Raw genomic sequence first — 18,749 nt, 5'->3', positions numbered from 1 at the left:
ACACTGATAGGCGCTCTGCGTGCTCGGTAATTAGAAGTACCAACCTTGTCCTTGTTGTCCCTTGTTGCGGCTGCAGCAGCTCTCTCCTCACTCGAGTCTGTTATCGATGACTGTTGCATTTAAGACAGACATGAAGGTAAATCACTACTCTGCACCAGATAGCAACAACAAAAAAGGACTTTGAAATTAATTTACGTCACGTATGGACAGCAAATTCATAACATCCACTTCAATGTCACCAGATAGTGAAAGATACTGTATCACAGTGCGGTGCGACGCACGGGCAGTAATCCCATAAATATTAATGGGTCCACGCTAAGTCTTAAGTGTTCGGAATGACTAAAGCTGTGCTCGGTATGCTGTGTTATGATAAACCATCTGTTTTGGAAATCCGCATTTCTCAAATAAAGGCAAAACTTTCACTGCTTCTGCTAACTTGAAGCTTGGCAAAGCCGAGAACTGAAAGCACACAAACACTCGGACATGCCAAAACACTGATGTGTCGAGTGAGGAAAGCGTGCCCAGCACCGCTCTGAAATGTTTTCTTCTTTGTTTGCCAGAAACTTGCAGTTTATAATTCTTCACACAACAGTATTTGTGTTGACTGCCGACCGTCTAATCAAGTTGTCTTTTTTACATTGGCAACGAGGCACTCGGGACGATGTTGGAGGGATAATTTGAATAAATCGCCTTTCAAAGCTGATGACAGGAGAAAAATTAAAAAGAAAAGGAGAAGAAGAAGAAAAAGCACTTACAGTAAAAGCCTCAACTATCGTTTTCGCTTTCTGCGGGTGCAACAGATGGGAAAGAAAGCAAAGTTACAGAGACAGAAAATGAATATAAACACCTGCTATCAGAGGTAAATTTAAAAACAGGCATCGTGCACAGGTTGGAAAATAGTATCCGTGTCGAACAGGTCCAATCAAGTTGCACGCAGGTCCAAACGAAAGACACGCCCACACAAACGCGAGGAGACACAGCAGACGCAGGCTAGGTTTCTAACCTGAGGCAGGGAGGTTTGACGAGTGCAGCGAAGGCTCGACCCGCTGTGGCTATTTAGCTGAAGGAAGGGCAGGGGTGGCTTCTAAAAGCAACACAAGACCGACAAGCTGACAAACATTAGAGATGATGTCTGAGCCTTTCTGACAAAATTTAATCAAAGGTAACTGAGGAGACAGAGAGAGATTGAAATCATTAACGTTTAACTAACGGGTTCCTCGAAGACGGATATTTCCTTCACGTGGAGGAACTGAAGAAAGCCTCTCGCTCTCTGAAAGCGTAAATGTTTCAAAGACTCCTCCGGGCTACCTTGAGATTATTCACTGCTTACAACAGAGTGATTTGAAACTTCAAGGGAAACAGCACAGATGTAGTTACTGTGCTCTCTTAGGTGGCCCTCGGTGGCTGCATTTTAAAACAGCTACTACTGCTCGGACTCCACTGCTCAGATATATCATCCATTAAAAATGGTATTTATCTCATGATTCGGTTTATTGTCGTGGATTTCACTTTAGCCGCACTCAGCGCTGACCCCAGTGACTCTGGAGTGAATTAGAAGAACGTCTTCCTGCAGCCGCAGAGCCACAATTAATGCCCTTATTATTTTCTCTTATACTTTCAGGGTTGCCAACTTAAATCCCCTGGAAAAATCTAATTTTTTAAATATATACAGACTTTCACCCATCATAACTCAAATCCACATATATTACCATCCACGAGGTCGATTTAAACAGATTCTCCAGCAAGTTTGACTAATGAGCCTTGCTAATAATGTCTCCTTGTATCACTGGATGTGTTCCTGAACACATTAACAGCAATGGCGACAACTTAATTATTCATCGGCTAGTTTATATTTAAGGCCATTTCTGAGGAAAAATATATATACACGGCTGCAACCTTTTTAATAATGAAACTAATAAGAAAACGAAAAAGCAACTGGATGAAAAACTAAAACGAAAATGTTTTTATGCCTTCAATATGCCCTCGGCTTTTTACGTGCAGACTTTTTTTTCCGTCTAGGTTTTATATGTTTTTAGCATAGACTGTATACAAAAATGGAGGCAGCCTAATGTATTCTTTTTAATGGCCAACAGGGGGCGACATCTCTGGCTATCGAAAGCAGTCCAGTTGTTTAGAAGTCTATGATGAAATGACCTCCCTGTGCATTGGATTTAATAGTGCAGTACCTATTTTAGTGATGGGTTTATACTTAATTGCTAGCGTAATACAACACAATGTTGGCCCATTTAGAGTAAAATACACAGATATATGGGTGTGGTAATATATCCTCAGTTCTTAAATGCATATCACCCCGATTTTATAAAAGAAATGGCCAAAGAGGACCAAAATCCTTAATTCGAGAGCTCAAAACAAGACAAAACTAAAAAGGCGGTGGCTGACGTTCGTCTATCAGTATGCCCTACAATACAGCACAAAAGATTTTTCGGCTGATATAAAGATAAAAAGTCCCAGCTGTGCTATTCCCACAAAAAGCTGGCAACCCTGATATTGTAGAGTTGATAATGACCATCTTTATATGAGGTATCAATTAAATTTTAATAAGCCCCGTGGTTAGAATCTAGTGTGCATGTGCAATAAATGTCACCAAAGCTCACCTTCAGCACAGATGTGTCTAAAATAGTGGCCACATTGATTTTAGCGCTTGGTTAAAAGCAGCATTTGGGGTCGCTGACATTAAACAAATGATTCAGTTCTTTTTCTCCTGGAGGGAATTTAGAATTCTGCTTTATTTCCATTAATGCGCACATCGTGTTTATTTCAAAGTCAAAGAAGGACATAAAAAGAAAGACTCAGCCACCAGTCTGAGAGACAAAGGGAAAGAGTAGGGAGTGCAGATAATGCAACTAAGATAAAGTGTGATGGATAGCTTAAGCAATAAAAATGAGGGAGACAAAAAGAGAAAGACAGATTACCTGACATGTGCGAGGTGGCATGTGTGTGAAAGCGGTGGTGAGTTTCTTTACTGCGGGCAATGAAACTGGGCAATAAACTGACTCAGGCTGAGAACGCCATGTAGAGGAACAGAGATGTAGGTTGAGGCAGCTCATATTGTAGTAACTACTTAAAACTGTTCTGAGTACTTTAAAGAACTAGTTTGGTATACAGTACTGTGTAAATGTTTCCTACATTTTGCTAGCAAAAATAGAAAATGAGTAAACAGAGTGAATCATTTCCTGAAGTAATCATCAGGAATTACATTCAAAGCTCTTCTTTGGATGTTTCGGCCTGTTTGTTCTGTTCTCTTTCAAGATGATCCCACACTGCTTCAATAATGTTGAGGTCTGATCTCTGGGGAGGCCAATTCATGACTGATAGAGTTTCATTGTGTGTTTCTAAATCCAGGTATGCTTTTACTGCGTTGGCAGTGTGTCCAGAATCATTGTCTTGTTGAAAAATGAAGCTGTTCTCAGGCAGATGCTTTCCAGATGGCATTGCATGGTGGATCAAAATCTGATGGTACTTTTCTGCGGTCATAATTCCATCAGTTTTGTCAAGATCCCCACACCACTGACTGAAATTTATCCCGAAGCCATGACAGAGTCTCCACTGTGTGTTTTACAGATGCCTGTAGATACTGTTGTCCTTCTCTCTTGACCTCCTCCATTTATTTATTTAAGATGATTTGTACTGAGAACTTCAAATTTGCGCTGTTGCCACTGATTGTGTAATTTGGCATTACACTCAGCCTTTTCTCCCAGTTTCCCTTGAATTATTGACAGCCACCCGTCTACTGACACCATTTCTGATGAGGCATCAGTGAACAGTAGATGGATCAAGTGAATGGTCAGATGCATCTCTCAGGTTTTTTCCTAATTTTTTCCTACTTCTTAAAAGCTGACTTTCAGACACTTTCAGACACAGGTAGCTTTGTCCTTGTATTTCTTTAGTTCTTCACTTTTCAAGTTTCCTAAAAAATGGACAAACTGCACAACACGCTGAGATATGCCAAGCTTTCAGTTAATATCTCGTTGGCATTTTTTGTTAAAAATGTATGTTTTTGTGACAGACTGCTTGTAACAACGTGTGTAAAGTATAAAGAATTTATATTTGTATTTGCTAGGTTGTCTGTCACGTGTAGATACAACATCAGTTCTTTCCTTTACTTACTTTGTCTTTAATTTGAATAATTCATAGGTCAAAGTTAAGTCGCTTAACACGTAAAAAAAGTCTGAAGATTCTGAAGGTCAGTTTTTTAAGTCTTTAATAAAAAAAGCTCAAGACTTTTGCACAGTACTGTAACTTTGACCAAATAAGACATATAGTTAAAAGGTAACTAATTACGTGTCTCTTTTTTATTGTATTGTTTTGAAGTTACAATCAGCCACTAATTAAACATTAAACAATTAAATATTAGCAGGCTACTGAATTAGCCTGCTAATGTTTTTGTTAGCCTAGCTCATGCTAGTATCAAGTGCACACTGTATTTCAGTATTTCTTTAGCTAACAACCATGACAGTTAGCTAGCTTTTAGCAACTAAAAGCTAAAAGGTTTATTCTAAACAGTGTTAACTTTTTAGATAATAACTTTAGTACTGTCGAGCTAACTGCTAAAAAACATATCAAAAATAATAAGACAACAAGGCCGAGAACCTCTTACCCAAAATACTACAGTTACTGTTTGGAAAACCAAAAGAATAAATCAAATGATGCTACAAATCCACGCAGAGCTCAGGGGAACTGCAAAGTCAGGTTCGGTCAATGGCCCTTATGCCATTGTTCCAAAAACACTGATCATAGCAGCTTTAATATCATTCTTGCCCTCCTCGTGTCCTTCCCCTGTTTTACATAAGATTATGGTTTGTTGTATGCTTAATGAGTAACCAGAATGTTTAGGAAAGCATGAGGGACTATCTCCTAATGTGTGAAAGGTGATGAAAGCAGGGAGATCTGACACTGGAGCCACGCCAGTAGCAGCCTCAGCAGGAAACGATTTAGTCATGCTTTAAAGGCCTGAGGGCACTTTCAAGCAACAAACGGTGTTGTTGATACACTGTTTCAGCGCTGCTCTTAAAGGTTAAAACACGCTAATACATTTAATATGCCAGGCAGGGTTTGCTGTCGCTCCATAAAAGAGTTCACATTTACTTTCAACGTACAGACAACCCAGGACAATAAAGGGGTCGTATACGGTACCTGTTAGCTTTTTGAAAGTGCCCTAAACGGCCTGTGCTGAAACACAAAAGTTTTACACGAGGTAACAAAAAAGAAGCTGCAGAGTGAGGATATTGTGACCTTTACATTACGAGGTAGTTACTGGGAAGCAGACGCTAATATACAGACTTACCCTGGGCCTCTGGATAATACTCTGGACCAGGAAGGAGACAGGGTTCCCTGCCCTCCGTATGGCCTCCACTGCCTCCTCATGACTAGCATCTCTTAGGTTTACTCCGTCCACCTGAAGGAAGCATAAAAAAAAAAAATTCTAGCCATTTATTTCAAACATTTGAGCACTTTAGTCCAAACGAATAAATTACATCGATTGTTCTGTGACACAAAAAGTCCCTTTACCTCTACAATTCGATCCCCAGTCTTCAGAGTCCCGTTCTGTCCAGCAGGACTGTCCTCCAGGATGTGCTTGATAAAAATGCCCCGCATCACCTCTCCAGAGCTCAGCCGGCTGCCCATCCCTCGGCCACCGACGATACTGATCCCCAGGGACTTGCCCGGCTCTCGGAAAAGCTCCACTCTGAGGAAGGTACCAATAAGGGATTGCAAGAGTTTTCACTTTAAACCTTGTGACATTTGATACGTGTACAAAATTGAATCAAAAGGTCAGGTACACATGTGTATGTGTCTGTGTTCACACACTTCCTCGGTTGGTTCCAGATGTTATAAGATGCGCTTTCTTCTCCTTCTCCGTCTTCGCGCTCGGGGAGGTTGGGAATTTCTCTAAAAATAGAAAAGAGGCTCCGCATATAAACATTTGTCTGTTCACCTTTAGGTTTGCCTGCAAATTGCATAACAAGTATCACTGTGGCAGGGGGACGTACTTCAGCGCTGGAGCTGCCACTGGAGCTGCGTCAGTGAAGACGTCGTCTTTAGGCTGCTCCAGGCTGGCCTTGTACTCCTCCAGATACTCAGCTGGGACATACGTAATGCTGAACCCCCCCCACCACACACATAAACATAAGCACACACACACATGAATGAGTGGATATTCACAAACTACACAACAACCTGGCCTCCATATTTATAAACCCTATTACTCACCGTTATTGGCAATTATGCCCCCATTCATTGCAAAAGCACAAAGTAATTTAACAAAAATAGAGGAGAACACGCAGTCAAGTGCAAACTGGAACCAAATCCTTACAGCTACCCCCCGCCGCCACCTTTTCATTAAACAAAACAGCTACTTTTAAACCTGCTCATTTACATTTAGAAGCCGTTGTCCCTGCATCAGATTTTACTTCACGAACGAGACTGCAGCAAAACTGACCTCAGTCTATTTGCAAAAAACTTCCCTGTGACGAGGTTGAGACGCTTTCGAAGTCCTGCATCACCTACTGCGTGACCGACGTGGAACAAATTTGATGGCTCTATTATTAACACAAACAAACTCCCTTTAGGAAATGAAACAAAAGAAAGCTGACAAACTGACGTTTCACAACAATTCAGAGTGAGGCTGATTCTCGGGGGCGCATTAGCACATCTGAGTGAAGCTAACAGATCTTCAGCAGATGGGTTGATTTTGATTTGTGTGTGTGTTTTTTTAAAAAAAATACATGGCATGCAGACAGAGGAAAATGAATGAAATAATGAAACGGATGAGTCAGTTCATTAACTAAGAACATCACAACAGGCGGTGAGAGACGTGGCAGAGCTTATAAAGGAATGATGAGTGGAGGGAAAAACAGGAAAAACAGTGCGTTATGGTGTTTAAACATGTTAGTCACAATGGAAGCAAGAAGAAGACGTACAGCAGGTTAGGTGCTAAAAAAAAAGTGGTAGTCAATCAAGATTTATCCAGATCTGTTGTCACAGGAATAAAAATTAAAACATTTGTTAAAGCTGGTGCGCAGCTTCACAGTATTATTATTTAAATGCTACTCGGTGTATCTGACAGACATTAAAAACAGCATCTTTAGCAGCTATAGTCATATTTCGCTGTTGCTTTGGCACTCTGCTGTAAGTAACTGTCTGGATAAAACTCTAATAGACTGTCATGAAGGTCGGCAGCAGATGGAAAGAAAGAGAGTTTGTTGTTGTTGTTGTTGTTGCAGAAAGACCACCAGCATGGAAGTTAGTCATACTCACACATAAAATGGGCACAGATCGTCCTCGGGTGCACAAGCAGATCTAGAATGTGAAGAGTTGGCTTTTTTATGCACCGAAGCTAACAAACTGCCAAGTTTAGTTCAGCAAGCAGAACTTGTCAAATACAACATTCGATTTACCTGTAAGGCAAGTCCTTCACAGGGCAGGGTTTCAGGCCAACAGTGTAACTTTAGTAGTGCTCATTTCTTTAAAAAAATAATCTGTCAGTAACTACTGAGCCTGCTGTATTCTGCATTTATAGGCTCATTTAAACGGACTCTACCACGCGGCTTACATAGAAATAGCTGAGAGGAGCTAATAATCATTTCATGCACTCGGTAATGCCAGACATTACTAATTATGTGCATATGGGCTAAATGAAAACTAACCGCTTGAATTTAAAATGATACAGGCATAAGCTTCACATTTAAGTCAAATGAATTACTGCAAACCGCAATCTGTTATTTTTGGCCACAATAATGGTCTCATTGAAATCATAATGCATGCTATTGTTTCGCATAAACGTGTATATAGATTATAGCCTTTACCCCATATCTGGCCCAATGAGAGAGTGCCTCCTGAGCATGGCGCGGGCCTGGGCGTTGGTCAGGTTGGCAGTGGGCTCTCCGTTGATAGCCAGGATGAGATCGCCAACCCCGAGACGTCCATCCCGGCTAATGGATCCTCCGTGGATTATGCTGCGGATCAACATCCCCAAACCGTCTTTCAAGGCGCTCACTGTCATCCCTTTGAAGAAGATGAGCAACTGTTTGATTTAAGTGATTTAAGTGACTTGAGTATTTCAGAAACTGTTGATCTGCTGGGATTTTCCCACACAACTAGCTTTAACAAGGGAAAATATCCAAAGAAAACGCCTTGTTGATGTCAGAGGTCAGAGGAGAATGGCCAGATGGCTTTGAGCTAAAGGCAACAGTAACTCAAACTACCACTCATCATAACCAAGACCAACAGCACATCGGACCTTGAGGCAGAAGACCACACCATTAGCTGCCACTCCTGTTAGCTAACAAAAGGAAACGGAGGCTACAGTTCACGCCAGCTCACCAAGGAGTCTCATTCGGATGGTAGGGTCACAGTTTAGTATAAAGAACACGAAAGCATGGATGCATGTTGCCTTGTATCGGCCTTTTTTGTGGTTTAATGGTGTGGGGATATTTTCTTGGCACACTCTGAGCCATTTTTACACTTTGTGTTTTTATACTGTGCCTACTCTTGGCTCTGTAAAACATCAGTGAGAGAAAATATCCCAACATTTAGTTACCTCAGGAACACAGTTAGACTATATTTTTGATTCTCTTCTACAAGAAAATCCATTCATTCTAGAAACTGTCAACATGTTGATAAATTTAATTTTCACATCTGTCTCAATGGAGTGTGACATAATATCTCTGGAGGCTCGTCTTCATCTGCACATACTGTCCATCATTCTTTTTATCCAGATGGGAGACACTCCGGCTAAAGCCTTCGACTACATTTTAAACTCCCTTTTGCAACAGCTTGATGTGTGAGAGTTCATTTACAAACTGTTTAAAAATACGATTAGTGTGCTCTATTTAAGAATGAATTCGGTCTAAGTAAGCTGCAAATTGAGAGCAAAATATGCCGAATATTCTCCACCCAATAAAAACCTTGAAAGAGCACAAACGAGCAAAATAAGAGACGATTTTCATTGAGGAATTGAAGATTTTAAACTGTAACTTCATAACACCTATTTGTTTTAGAAGTTCATACTTAATATTCATGGAGCCAGTAGCAGCCCCTTGGGCAGGTTTTGAAATGCAAATAATGAGTATGGCGATGGGATTAGACTTTCTGAGTGGAAAACAGTCAAAAATTGCTTCTATCATTTTTCCATAAAACTGGATTTAGAAAACAGGAGATAAAAGTAAAGGCCAAATGCACCTTTCAATCCTGAAACCTCATTAACACTTCTGTGGAAAATGAGAAGAAAACAAATAAAAAGAACAAATTAACGATTGTAAAGAAATGAGCACAAACCCAGGCTGGAGTTGCCCTTGACGACTGTGATAGTCCTTTCAAAATTGCTCCCTGAGGTCAACGTTGCTTTGTCTCCGTCTTCTGCAGATTCTTTCGCACCAGCCTCCTCGTCCTTTAAGGTGATAATTCAGCACACTTAGTCATGACAGTAAATAAATATATTAATAAGGCCGGATTCCAAAACAAAGCAGGGTCTCTGGAGAAAAAGGCAGCGATTTGACTGTGAAAATCATTTTAAACAAATCAGCTTAGAACCTTTTTTATCTCGCGTTTGAAGGCAGCCTCTGAGTGGAGAGACTTTAAAAAAGAAATGATGGAGGATTATTTCCTCGCTGTTATAACGCACCTTGTCACATGTGCACAGCATAGAATATCCATTTTAATCTTATCTCCTGATCTTATCGCGAGCAAAAATTTAGACTTGTTAAATTCTTACCTTCATCAAAACTCTTATGTCTACAATCTCTCCGAAAGAGATAGCAGGCTCCTTCTGATAGTTAAGGCTCTCCACAGGTTCCTCCAGCACATTCGATCTGCTCCCAATTTCAGCAAATGGGCTGTATGAATTTGTGCCGTCCTCTGGGTCTTCTTTGCTCGGGAGCTGTCCCAGGTACTGGTCGGAGCTGCTCAGAATAGCATTAAAAGCCGGGATGTGGCTGGTCAGACTCGGAGGAGCGTAAGAGGCCGACTCCTCCGGAGAGAAGACTTGACTATTGTCTGCAAAGCAGGGATGCTCCTCCAGCAAGTTCAGTCGGGCTGTAAGCTGGAGTAAAACAAAGTAGAGCAGATTGAGTGAACATTCCCACTCTGTTAGTTAGACAACTGCCCAACAGGGACAATTCATCTCCCTCCATCGCTGCCGTGCCCTCCTTGTAATGAGCCACAGAAAAGCCATCGGAGGCCAGTAGAAAGTGGCATAAATTACTGAAGATCTTGAGAGCCGAGTGCATTATGCAGTTTTATTATAACAGCGTTTAAGACTTTATTAGAACCAGGCTGAATAGTAATGGTTCTCAGCAAAAAATCCTTCTGGGAGTCTGAACAGAAGTTAAAAAAAATGCAAATGTGCAAATATATAAAACATGAGAGTCTCAGTATATAGATATGTACTTAAAACAGGAAATATGAAGTGTAATTTGAAATAAGACAGCACTGAACTGGGCTTTGACAAATGGAGGAAAGTGAGATGGTTTTACTAAAGGCAGCTTCCAAAGTTAGGGATTAAACTGTTGTTATTATTAGGGGTCATTTATTACACCAGTTGTTTCAAAGCTTGAGGTCAGAACCCCCTCATGGATGTACAAAATATTAAATAAGTAATTTTTTGGCATGCAAAGCAGTACTACAAACTAATAGTTCAGTAAGAATCACTATATACACACCTCAGTCAGAATAGACAGGACCAAACTGTTTCAAATTTATAAATATACTGCTCAAAAAATGCACAGGAACACTTTGAAAACACATGAGATCTATGTGGGGAAACCTGCTGGATAGCTACACTGATTTGGACTGGATAATGTGTTAGGGATGAAAGGATTCCACCTCATTTGATGGAAATGAAAATGATCAACTACAGAGGGAAGAAATCAAAGAGACTCTGAAAATCAACGTCAAATAATGATGCGGCAGGCGAGTCCATTTGGCTGAAATTTCATTGCACTCCAACTCCAAATGGTACTCAGACGTTTGTATGACCCTCATGTGCTTGTATGGCTCCAAATGAGACGATGGATGGTTCCAGGTCTGGACCAGGGCATCACTGAGCTCCTGGACAAGCTCCTGAGATGCAACCTGCAACCATTATGTTTCTGCTGGATGGGCAGAAACATAATGTCCCAGAGGTGTTCTTTTGATTTAGGTCGGGCAAGCATGGGGAGCAATCAATGGTATCAATTCTCTCCTAGAGAAACTACCTGTCTCCTGAAATCTACTCCATGCTCTGTGCTGGGAGACAGTGGCACATATTGATGTGCCACCCTGGATGAGTTGAACTACCTGTGCAACCTCTGTAGGGTCCAGGTATTGCCTCATGCTAGCTCTTGTGACACTGACCCTAATCAAATGCAAAAGCATTCCTGTTGTGGAGGTTGTCTCATTGTTGCCCCTCTAGTTCACCTGATGTCGTTAACAGTGTTGGTCAAGTTACTTGAAAAAAGTAATCAGTAACTAATTACTGATCACTTCCCCAAAAAAGTAATCCCATTACTTTACTGATTACTTATTTTCAAAAGTAATTAATTACTTAGTTACTTTTTTAAAACACGATTTACAACCTGAGTAGGTGATAAAGCGATAGATCTTTCAGCCCAATTCTACTTTTTCTACATAATCCATCATACAAAATGTAATCAAATGGAAAAGTCTCTTTTTAAAACTTGTTTTATTAGTTTTAATCTTTTAACTTTATGCATCAAGCAAAAATTTAATTATATGCAACATTCTCTGACTTGAATAAATTAGTTTAACATTTAAACCTATTTTCTGCACATTCCAGCACATAAAATAAAATATTTTTTGTGTTTACACTCACTCTTTCAAATAGATGCAAGTAAAACACAGCAGAAAATAAATAAAGTCAAAGACTCAGCGCTCCTGTTGCTCTATTTTCACCTGTAAAGCAGGACTGCGGTAGGCGGAGGTTTACCCTGGTGCAGGTGTGCCGCGGTCAGTGGAAGAATCCGCGAGTTTCTCTGTGAGTTTCCCATTACGTCGTAGCGCACTCGGTGCTTGCTTGGAAGTTTAGGGGTTTTTTTCACTGTAAAAATAAGTTTTCTTCCCACGCACGATGGACGCTAATGTTTTTGTCACTTTTTATGGAATCAAACTCAAAGTAAGGTCAGTACTTCCACGCTTTAAACGCTGCACGCTCATACTCTCTCCCACAATCGATATATGATCCATTGTTGATCTGCACACAGCTGTTGTCACTAACGGCGCACTCGCTTACGTCACTGTCGTGAGACATTCTCGCAAAAAATCACGGTTTTAGTAACGCAGTAACGCAGCGTTCCTACGGGAAAGTAACTGTAATCGAATTACCGTTTTTGCAATAGTAATCCCTTACTTTACTCGTTACTTGAAAAAAGTAATCAGATTACAGTAACGCGTTACTTGTAACCAACACGTGCCAAAGAGATAAGATATATGCTGAAGAAAATGAATGCAGAATGTCCCAATTTTCTAATTAAAGTTACAAATCATTCCCCATCCAAACGAACAAGCTGATAGTCAGGTAAACAGAGAACTCACTAACTTATAGGCAGAGACATTCTTGAGGCGAGTTACAATGTGGTGAACTTTACATTGTTGTTCAGGAAACAGGCACGGAGTGAAAGGTTAAAAAAAACATCCAGCCTCACAGTCCGGAAAAGCTGGTGCATTTCTTACGGTCACTGATGTAAATTTATCAAGAGACTTGTTGCTTTCCTCTGGAGCACATGATCACGCTGAGGCTGAGCTGTCGGGCTTGGTACAAACAGCTGAAATGTATTTTGTGAAATCCCTCAGTACTATAAATTGCCACGAGTCGTCCTGCCCCACGTTCGTCCCTCTGGGCCGCCCTATTATACGATAAATTACGCAGCGAGGCCCTACAAATAAGGTCGGCTGTGGCCTTTGGGAAAACTGGAAACACACAGATACCCTTAGGAAAATAGTTTGTCTGCTCCTTACTCTTTTTTTGCGGGGTTATTTTCCTTATAATTTAATATCCATTTGGAGAGTTTCAGTTCTTGGGGCTGTGGATATAACACCGAGTTCAGTAATGTAGTTACTGCCCTAACAAAGAACAGAAAACATGTCTCATGACATTTTGGCCCTCCATAGCAAAAAACCCCAAAGAATAATGACTACATGCTGTAAAGCTCATTGTGACAAAGGGCACGAGATGGTGCGGTAACATTTAATGAAATGAGGAAAACAATATCAAGCTGTGCTTCTCATTTCAGTTACATTTTATAAATAAAGGTCCTTACCTTAGGTGTGGATGAGTGTAGGTAATCCAGGTCTGTGCTACAGGTGCTACCATGGAGAGCGATCATGGAAGCTTGGAAAGTGTCGTCCTCGATCCCGGAGTAAGAATGACCTAACATCTTTTCATCAGGCAGGTCTGCATCACTGGTATCAATCTGCCGTAATGGATCAAAATACAAATAGCTGGGACACTTAGGAAGAATCACTAATCATGCTATTGTAGGAATGTAATGCAAGTCAATCAGAATTGATGTAGCTACAGCTAATGAAGCCTTAACAATAAAACCCTCAATCGACTGCGTGTATTTATTAGAATACCATTCATATAAGCTAACTGTTGCATGATTACAAGCATGGTACGCTTCAAAATTACGAGAAGGAAGCAAAAGTATAAGTTGTGTTTCCCTTTTCATGAGCTGTGATTGATTGATTGATTTTTTTCAGTTTTCCCAGAAGCTAACTAACCAATGCAGGCTCTGCTCGGTAAAGGATGCCCTCAGTCAGTCCTTCTTCCTCTCCTTCTTCAACCAAAATACTGTTGAAGTCAAATGATTGGATGGTGGGTGATGAAGTTATTTCCTGCTCACCATATGGGTGTGGAGAGTGGGAATATCCACATATTCCCTAAGAAAGTGGAGAAATTCTTTCAGTGTCCCCGGCTTTATGGAATTACACTACATTAACCAAAACCTAGAGCAAATAAATTAACATGGAATGATGATGGAAAGCAATGTTACATTTTTGAGGATGCTGTTATTTAACTATAGAGTTCAATCATCTCGACGTTCTGAATTTCATGTTTTTTACATGCATTCTATGGAAAGCAAAAGAACTTTTGCAATTTACTGTGAGTAGCGTGCACCCTAGAAATGTATGAAAACCAAGATGGCATATTGCAGGATTACACTAGTAAGACTCAATTTTGAGAGGCAACACAACAAAATACTTCTCAGAAGTCCATTCCACGTCCTGCAGCAGAGCAGGATAACTCCACAGAGGCTTCCAGCAGCTCTGTAATCCAGCTAACCCTGGCAGCCCAGAGGTCTCGCTGAGTAATCCAACAACAGATTCAATACAAGAGAACTGCGGCTCTACAGCTGAAAGAATGCAAGCTGTTTTTGCAGGGAGAGAAACATCCTGTACAAGGAGCACAGCTGCCTGGAGCAATGAATATGCCGTTGGACGGACCTAATATCTTGACAGGTGCCCTTGTATGTTTAAATGTACAAGAGGGGATGTGCTACTGGAGAATTCGATAACATAATAATATAAAACAAAGGGTCCAGGGCATTTTAGGCTGGTCACCTCCCCTGAAAGAATAGTGGGTGGAATGCTAAACCATGCAGCCTACCTCCACACTGTTTCCTGCATGAAAAATTCAAGCCCTTGTAAGCTGAGCTGTCATGACTGGAGACTAACTTGTGTGATATATGGACTGCTGGATTTAAAACCCTGCATACGTAGAGGGACAGATCCCTGACAAATACTGCAGAAAATTCACAAAAGCACAGAGTAAATCTCAGTAACTCTGACAGGTACACGTACACTTAATACTACAATCACGCAAAACACATTTGAACTTTGATTTTCAAAGCGATTTAAAGTAGAGGGGGGAAAAGCAAATGCTTTCTAATAACAATTCTTACAGGCAGTGGTTTGGCGACTCCGATCTGGACCTTGCCGAGCTTGGCCCCCTTAAGGGCCTGGACGGCATCCTCCAGGCTGGCGTTCTCCAGGTTGCTGCTGTTAACGTACATGAGTCGGTCTCCTGGCAACAGCCTGCCATCCTTCTCTGCGACACCATTGGGAACCAGAGAGCGAATCACAATCACCGTTTTGGCCGGGTCCAGTGGGTCCTGTGGTGATGTTAAGCCAGCACAAGTCAATGAGTAAATTATCACAGCCTCATATGGAGATCACATCGAATTCAGGTCATTTTCTTAACCACTCCCACACACACACGTGGGGTATTCATTTCTTGTGGGGACATCTAATTGACATAATGCTTTCTCTAGCCCCTTACCCCAACCCTAACCATGAAAAATGAATGCCTAACCCTTAGCCTAAACCTAACATATTGTCACTGAAACCACATTTTGAGTCTCAAAAATGCCTTCAAACTTGAGGCGACCATAATCCTGGTCCCCACAAATAAACTTCCAATTTTTGGCCTCCACAAAGATATGAATACACACTCAGACACACACACACCACCGAGCTTTTTCCATCTAATAAAAGTAGCCCATATTGTGAATATGGCCACGTTTAAATATCCTATAATACAGAAATACGCACAATGTAGACACGTTTAAAAAACTAAAGAAAAAAACTCATCATCTAAACATGTTAAAAAAGGATCTGTTACCTGAATATTGATATTTGTTACATTTCCATTAAACCCTAGAACATAATCCCACCTGGTAATCCAAAATGCTGAATCCCAATCCCCCTTCTCCTTTTTCGAGCTCGATATTCTGGATCTCCAACTCCCACATAGCCAAAGGGGATCCTATCGCCTCCTCGCTCACGTTGCCCTGTGTCGCCGCTATTGTATTCACCTCTGGGTGTTCAGCAACCACTACACCGCTGAGGTCTATTTGATTCTGCACAGAAAGGAAAAACCCAAAATCACTATGTAACCCCATGCCTTCGTCGCTTTGACTCTCAACCCATAGGCTGCTCCCCTCTAGTTCTGTTTCTGGCTCAGGTTTCTGGCAGCAGATGAAAGGGAAATATCTTTGGGATGCTCGGGCCTTAGTACATTATCACAGATAAGGCGAGAGAGATGAAAACCCCCTTACCCAAAGGAAAGCTGCTTTTGATGTCTCATATCTCTAGCAAATGTTGCTGGCTACTGCTGAGGTATTGCTAGAATTGGTCTTAATAAACACTCAGCCTTCCCTGCTTATCACTAAGTCTTAATCCATCATGGCTGGCAGTGTGGAAACCCGATAGAGCAATTGACAGCAAGCTAATAATGGTTGATGGGTTAGAACAGAGAAGGAAGACTTAAAGAGCATCATTCTCAAATTGCTTTATATGCACAGGCAGGAAAACATATTCTATGATGTGGTAATGCTTTCAAAAGGAGGCCTGCATATGCATCGTCTGCAACAGTACTTTCTTAGTAATATACACCGGACAACTGATTATCTGAGTGTTAACACAGATATCTAACCAGCCAATCACATGGCAGAAACTCAATGCATTTAGGTATGTGGATAGGGTCAACACGATGTGCTGTTCAAACAGAGCATCAGAACCTTGTTGAATCTGTGCCATGAAGAAATAAAGCAGCTCTGCAGGCAAAAGGAGGTCCAACCCAGTACTAGCTAGGTGTACCTAATAAAGTGTCCTGTAAGTGCAGACTGCAAGTTTGTACCCTTTTACTTGGATGTTTTTCGTAGTATTAAGTATTAAACGGACTGCAGCATCATGAGTGCAGGTACCTTCAATTTCGATGTTGTGGACAAAGCCTCTGATTCTCTCTGCTCAGCATCCACCTCAGGCTGAAGGTCGGGGGCCGGCCTGCAGCATGTCACGTACACGTGGAGCGGAAGCTCCTTCAAGATTCTCACTACTTCTTTGTGGCTCTCACCAATCAAGGAAATGCCATTGACCTAAGAAAGGAAAGGTTAAAACTTAAAACTAATCATAATATGAATTTAAAATCAGGACCAAGTGGTTACAGTACATGTCACGTGGGATAAAGTGCCTCTCAGCAGCTGAGCCTTAGCTAAACGGATCTCTGCTGCAGATCTTTGTGGACATTTTCTTACTATTCCTCCTAAAAAAAAAAGGCAAAATGCCAAAGAATAATTTTAGTAATCCCAAGAAGCACTTCTTATATTTATTTATTTACTTATTTATTTTATTTATGTGTGGGAAGTGGAAAAAGTTGTAAACTCAGTACTGACACCTTTTCAACCTACGTTTGCAGTTCTCAAACTTATTTTGGCACCTCAACCCTCCTCAAAAAGAGAGAAGGGATCATTAACCATACGAAAGAATCCAGTTCATTTTAAAAAAGCTTAACACAGCTGCAGTAGCAAATCCCTGTTTATTTTCTCCAGCTAAATCAGATTCATTTAACATTGATTCACCCCATATTTTCCCAGTAGCCTACTACGCTGCACAGTTTGCAAACCACTGACTTAAGTTATTGTGGCAACAGTTGCCCAGCAGAAAGGGAGCAACATAGCAACATTAGCATTAATCTGCAGGTTGGCGCCACTCTTGCAGAAAACAGGAGGTTTTTAGACCTTTGTACTGAAACGGCCTCCTGCCAGAGATGGAAATGAGAGTGGTGAGAATAAACCGGAACAGCTAAAAGGCAAGCCATGAATACAAAACAAAGACCTAAAAGTAGCAAAAACAAATGTAAAACCAGGAATTTATTTACCATAACTCCAAATAACTCATTTGGAAACATACTTAAACAGCTGATACACCACTGATTAATCCAGCTTTCAGCTCTATGTGGAGTGATTTTTATTACTTTCTTTGGGGGAACTATATTTGGGGAAATATATGGAGCGTAACCTCCTCAGACTTCACCCTCTTCCCCAAGCATCCTTGAATTAGGTGAAGTTGTATCAGAAGCTTATCCTCTGTTGGTGAATTTTTAGGTAGGAATCATTCCTAATAAGTGAAGCCCATACATGCCTTATTGGCATATACAGCAGTTGTCAGGCACTGTGTTATAACTACAAAGGAAACACCACAAAGACCATTATAATCAATGTAAGTACTTCCAGAGTTGCTGTATGACAATATGTACTGCACTAAAACTGAGCTCCATGAACCAACCAACCAACCTTCTGTAAATACTAATAACAAATGTAATTTTCGAGTATTATACCTCAAGAAGCTCATCTCCACTGAACAGCTTGCCACAGCGACCGACCGGTCCCTCAGGAAGGACAGATCGGATGTAATGATGTCCGCTGTTGGCTTCTAGACTGATGCCCAGACCGCTGTTCTCGGTAAACTTCTCCACCTGAGCCACCTGTCAGGGTAACAGTAAATCACATCTCTTTATGTGAAGTCTGTCAATGATTCAGACCCTTTTGTTTGATGACCCAGGTCACTGTTATTTTTTACAATATCTGCTATGAATCTAAACAGTAAACTTACCACAACTTCATTACTTGGGCCCAGAATTTCCTGCCACTTCTTCATTAACTCCTCCTCTTCAAAAGGTGTTAAGCTCGGTTCTTCAAAAACACAATATGTTATGCAATAACACACAAAAATTAAGACGGTGTTGTCATAAGCCATTCACAGGTGGCACTGCACCATAAACTTCCAAGTATAAGCAAAGTACTTGAAAATGTGTCGTGGAAGATCAAATAAACCCTTATCTGCTACCATTTAAATGTCTGAACCTAGCAACAGCAGCCGTCTCAGCATGTCCTCACATTGTGTGCTGCTAGTCGGTGCGGTCCTGTCAATAGAAGCCCTTATCTGTCAGATTT

General features: G+C 41.0%; 1 protein-coding gene across 8 annotated transcripts in view; it reads right to left on the bottom strand.

Annotated features, from left to right (window-relative positions):
- mpdz (multiple PDZ domain crumbs cell polarity complex component) overlaps nt 1–18,749 on the bottom strand; it is a 49,216-nt gene that overhangs the window by 14,647 nt on the left and 15,820 nt on the right. For 2 of the 8 annotated variants that reach the window (XM_085267023.1, XM_085267025.1), the window contains exons 13-29: nt 18,409–18,488; nt 18,134–18,280; nt 16,722–16,892; nt 15,690–15,875; nt 14,919–15,128; nt 13,738–13,896; nt 13,275–13,427; nt 9,734–10,060; nt 9,298–9,409; nt 7,827–8,025; nt 7,279–7,320; nt 6,012–6,119; nt 5,830–5,910; nt 5,530–5,707; nt 5,306–5,416; nt 756–785; nt 45–110 (exon numbers count right to left, since the gene is read on the bottom strand). In XM_085267023.1, the coding sequence (XP_085123149.1) occupies nt 45–110; nt 756–785; nt 5,306–5,416; nt 5,530–5,707; nt 5,830–5,910; nt 6,012–6,119; nt 7,279–7,320; nt 7,827–8,025; nt 9,298–9,409; nt 9,734–10,060; nt 13,275–13,427; nt 13,738–13,896; nt 14,919–15,128; nt 15,690–15,875; nt 16,722–16,892; nt 18,134–18,280; nt 18,409–18,488 (2,360 nt within the window). Of the gene's footprint in view, nt 1–44; nt 111–755; nt 786–1,003; nt 1,085–2,933; nt 3,021–5,305; nt 5,417–5,529; nt 5,708–5,829; nt 5,911–6,011; nt 6,120–7,278; nt 7,321–7,826; nt 8,026–9,297; nt 9,410–9,733; nt 10,061–13,274; nt 13,428–13,737; nt 13,897–14,918; nt 15,129–15,689; nt 15,876–16,721; nt 16,893–18,133; nt 18,281–18,408; nt 18,489–18,749 lie in introns of all 8 variants that reach the window. The other 6 variants (XM_085267024.1, XM_085267028.1, XM_085267022.1 and 3 more) reach the window with 5 other exon arrangements.

The sequence above is a fragment of the Mchenga conophoros genome, linkage group LG3, assembly GCF_057382185.1.
Source record: "Mchenga conophoros isolate Kocher_MC1m ecotype Shallow Benthic linkage group LG3, M_conophoros_male_GT1.1, whole genome shotgun sequence".
Taxonomy (NCBI): Eukaryota; Metazoa; Chordata; class Actinopteri; order Cichliformes; family Cichlidae; genus Mchenga; species Mchenga conophoros.
The sequence above is the reverse complement of the archived record's forward strand: the minus strand, read 5'-3'. Positions and strand labels throughout refer to the sequence as shown.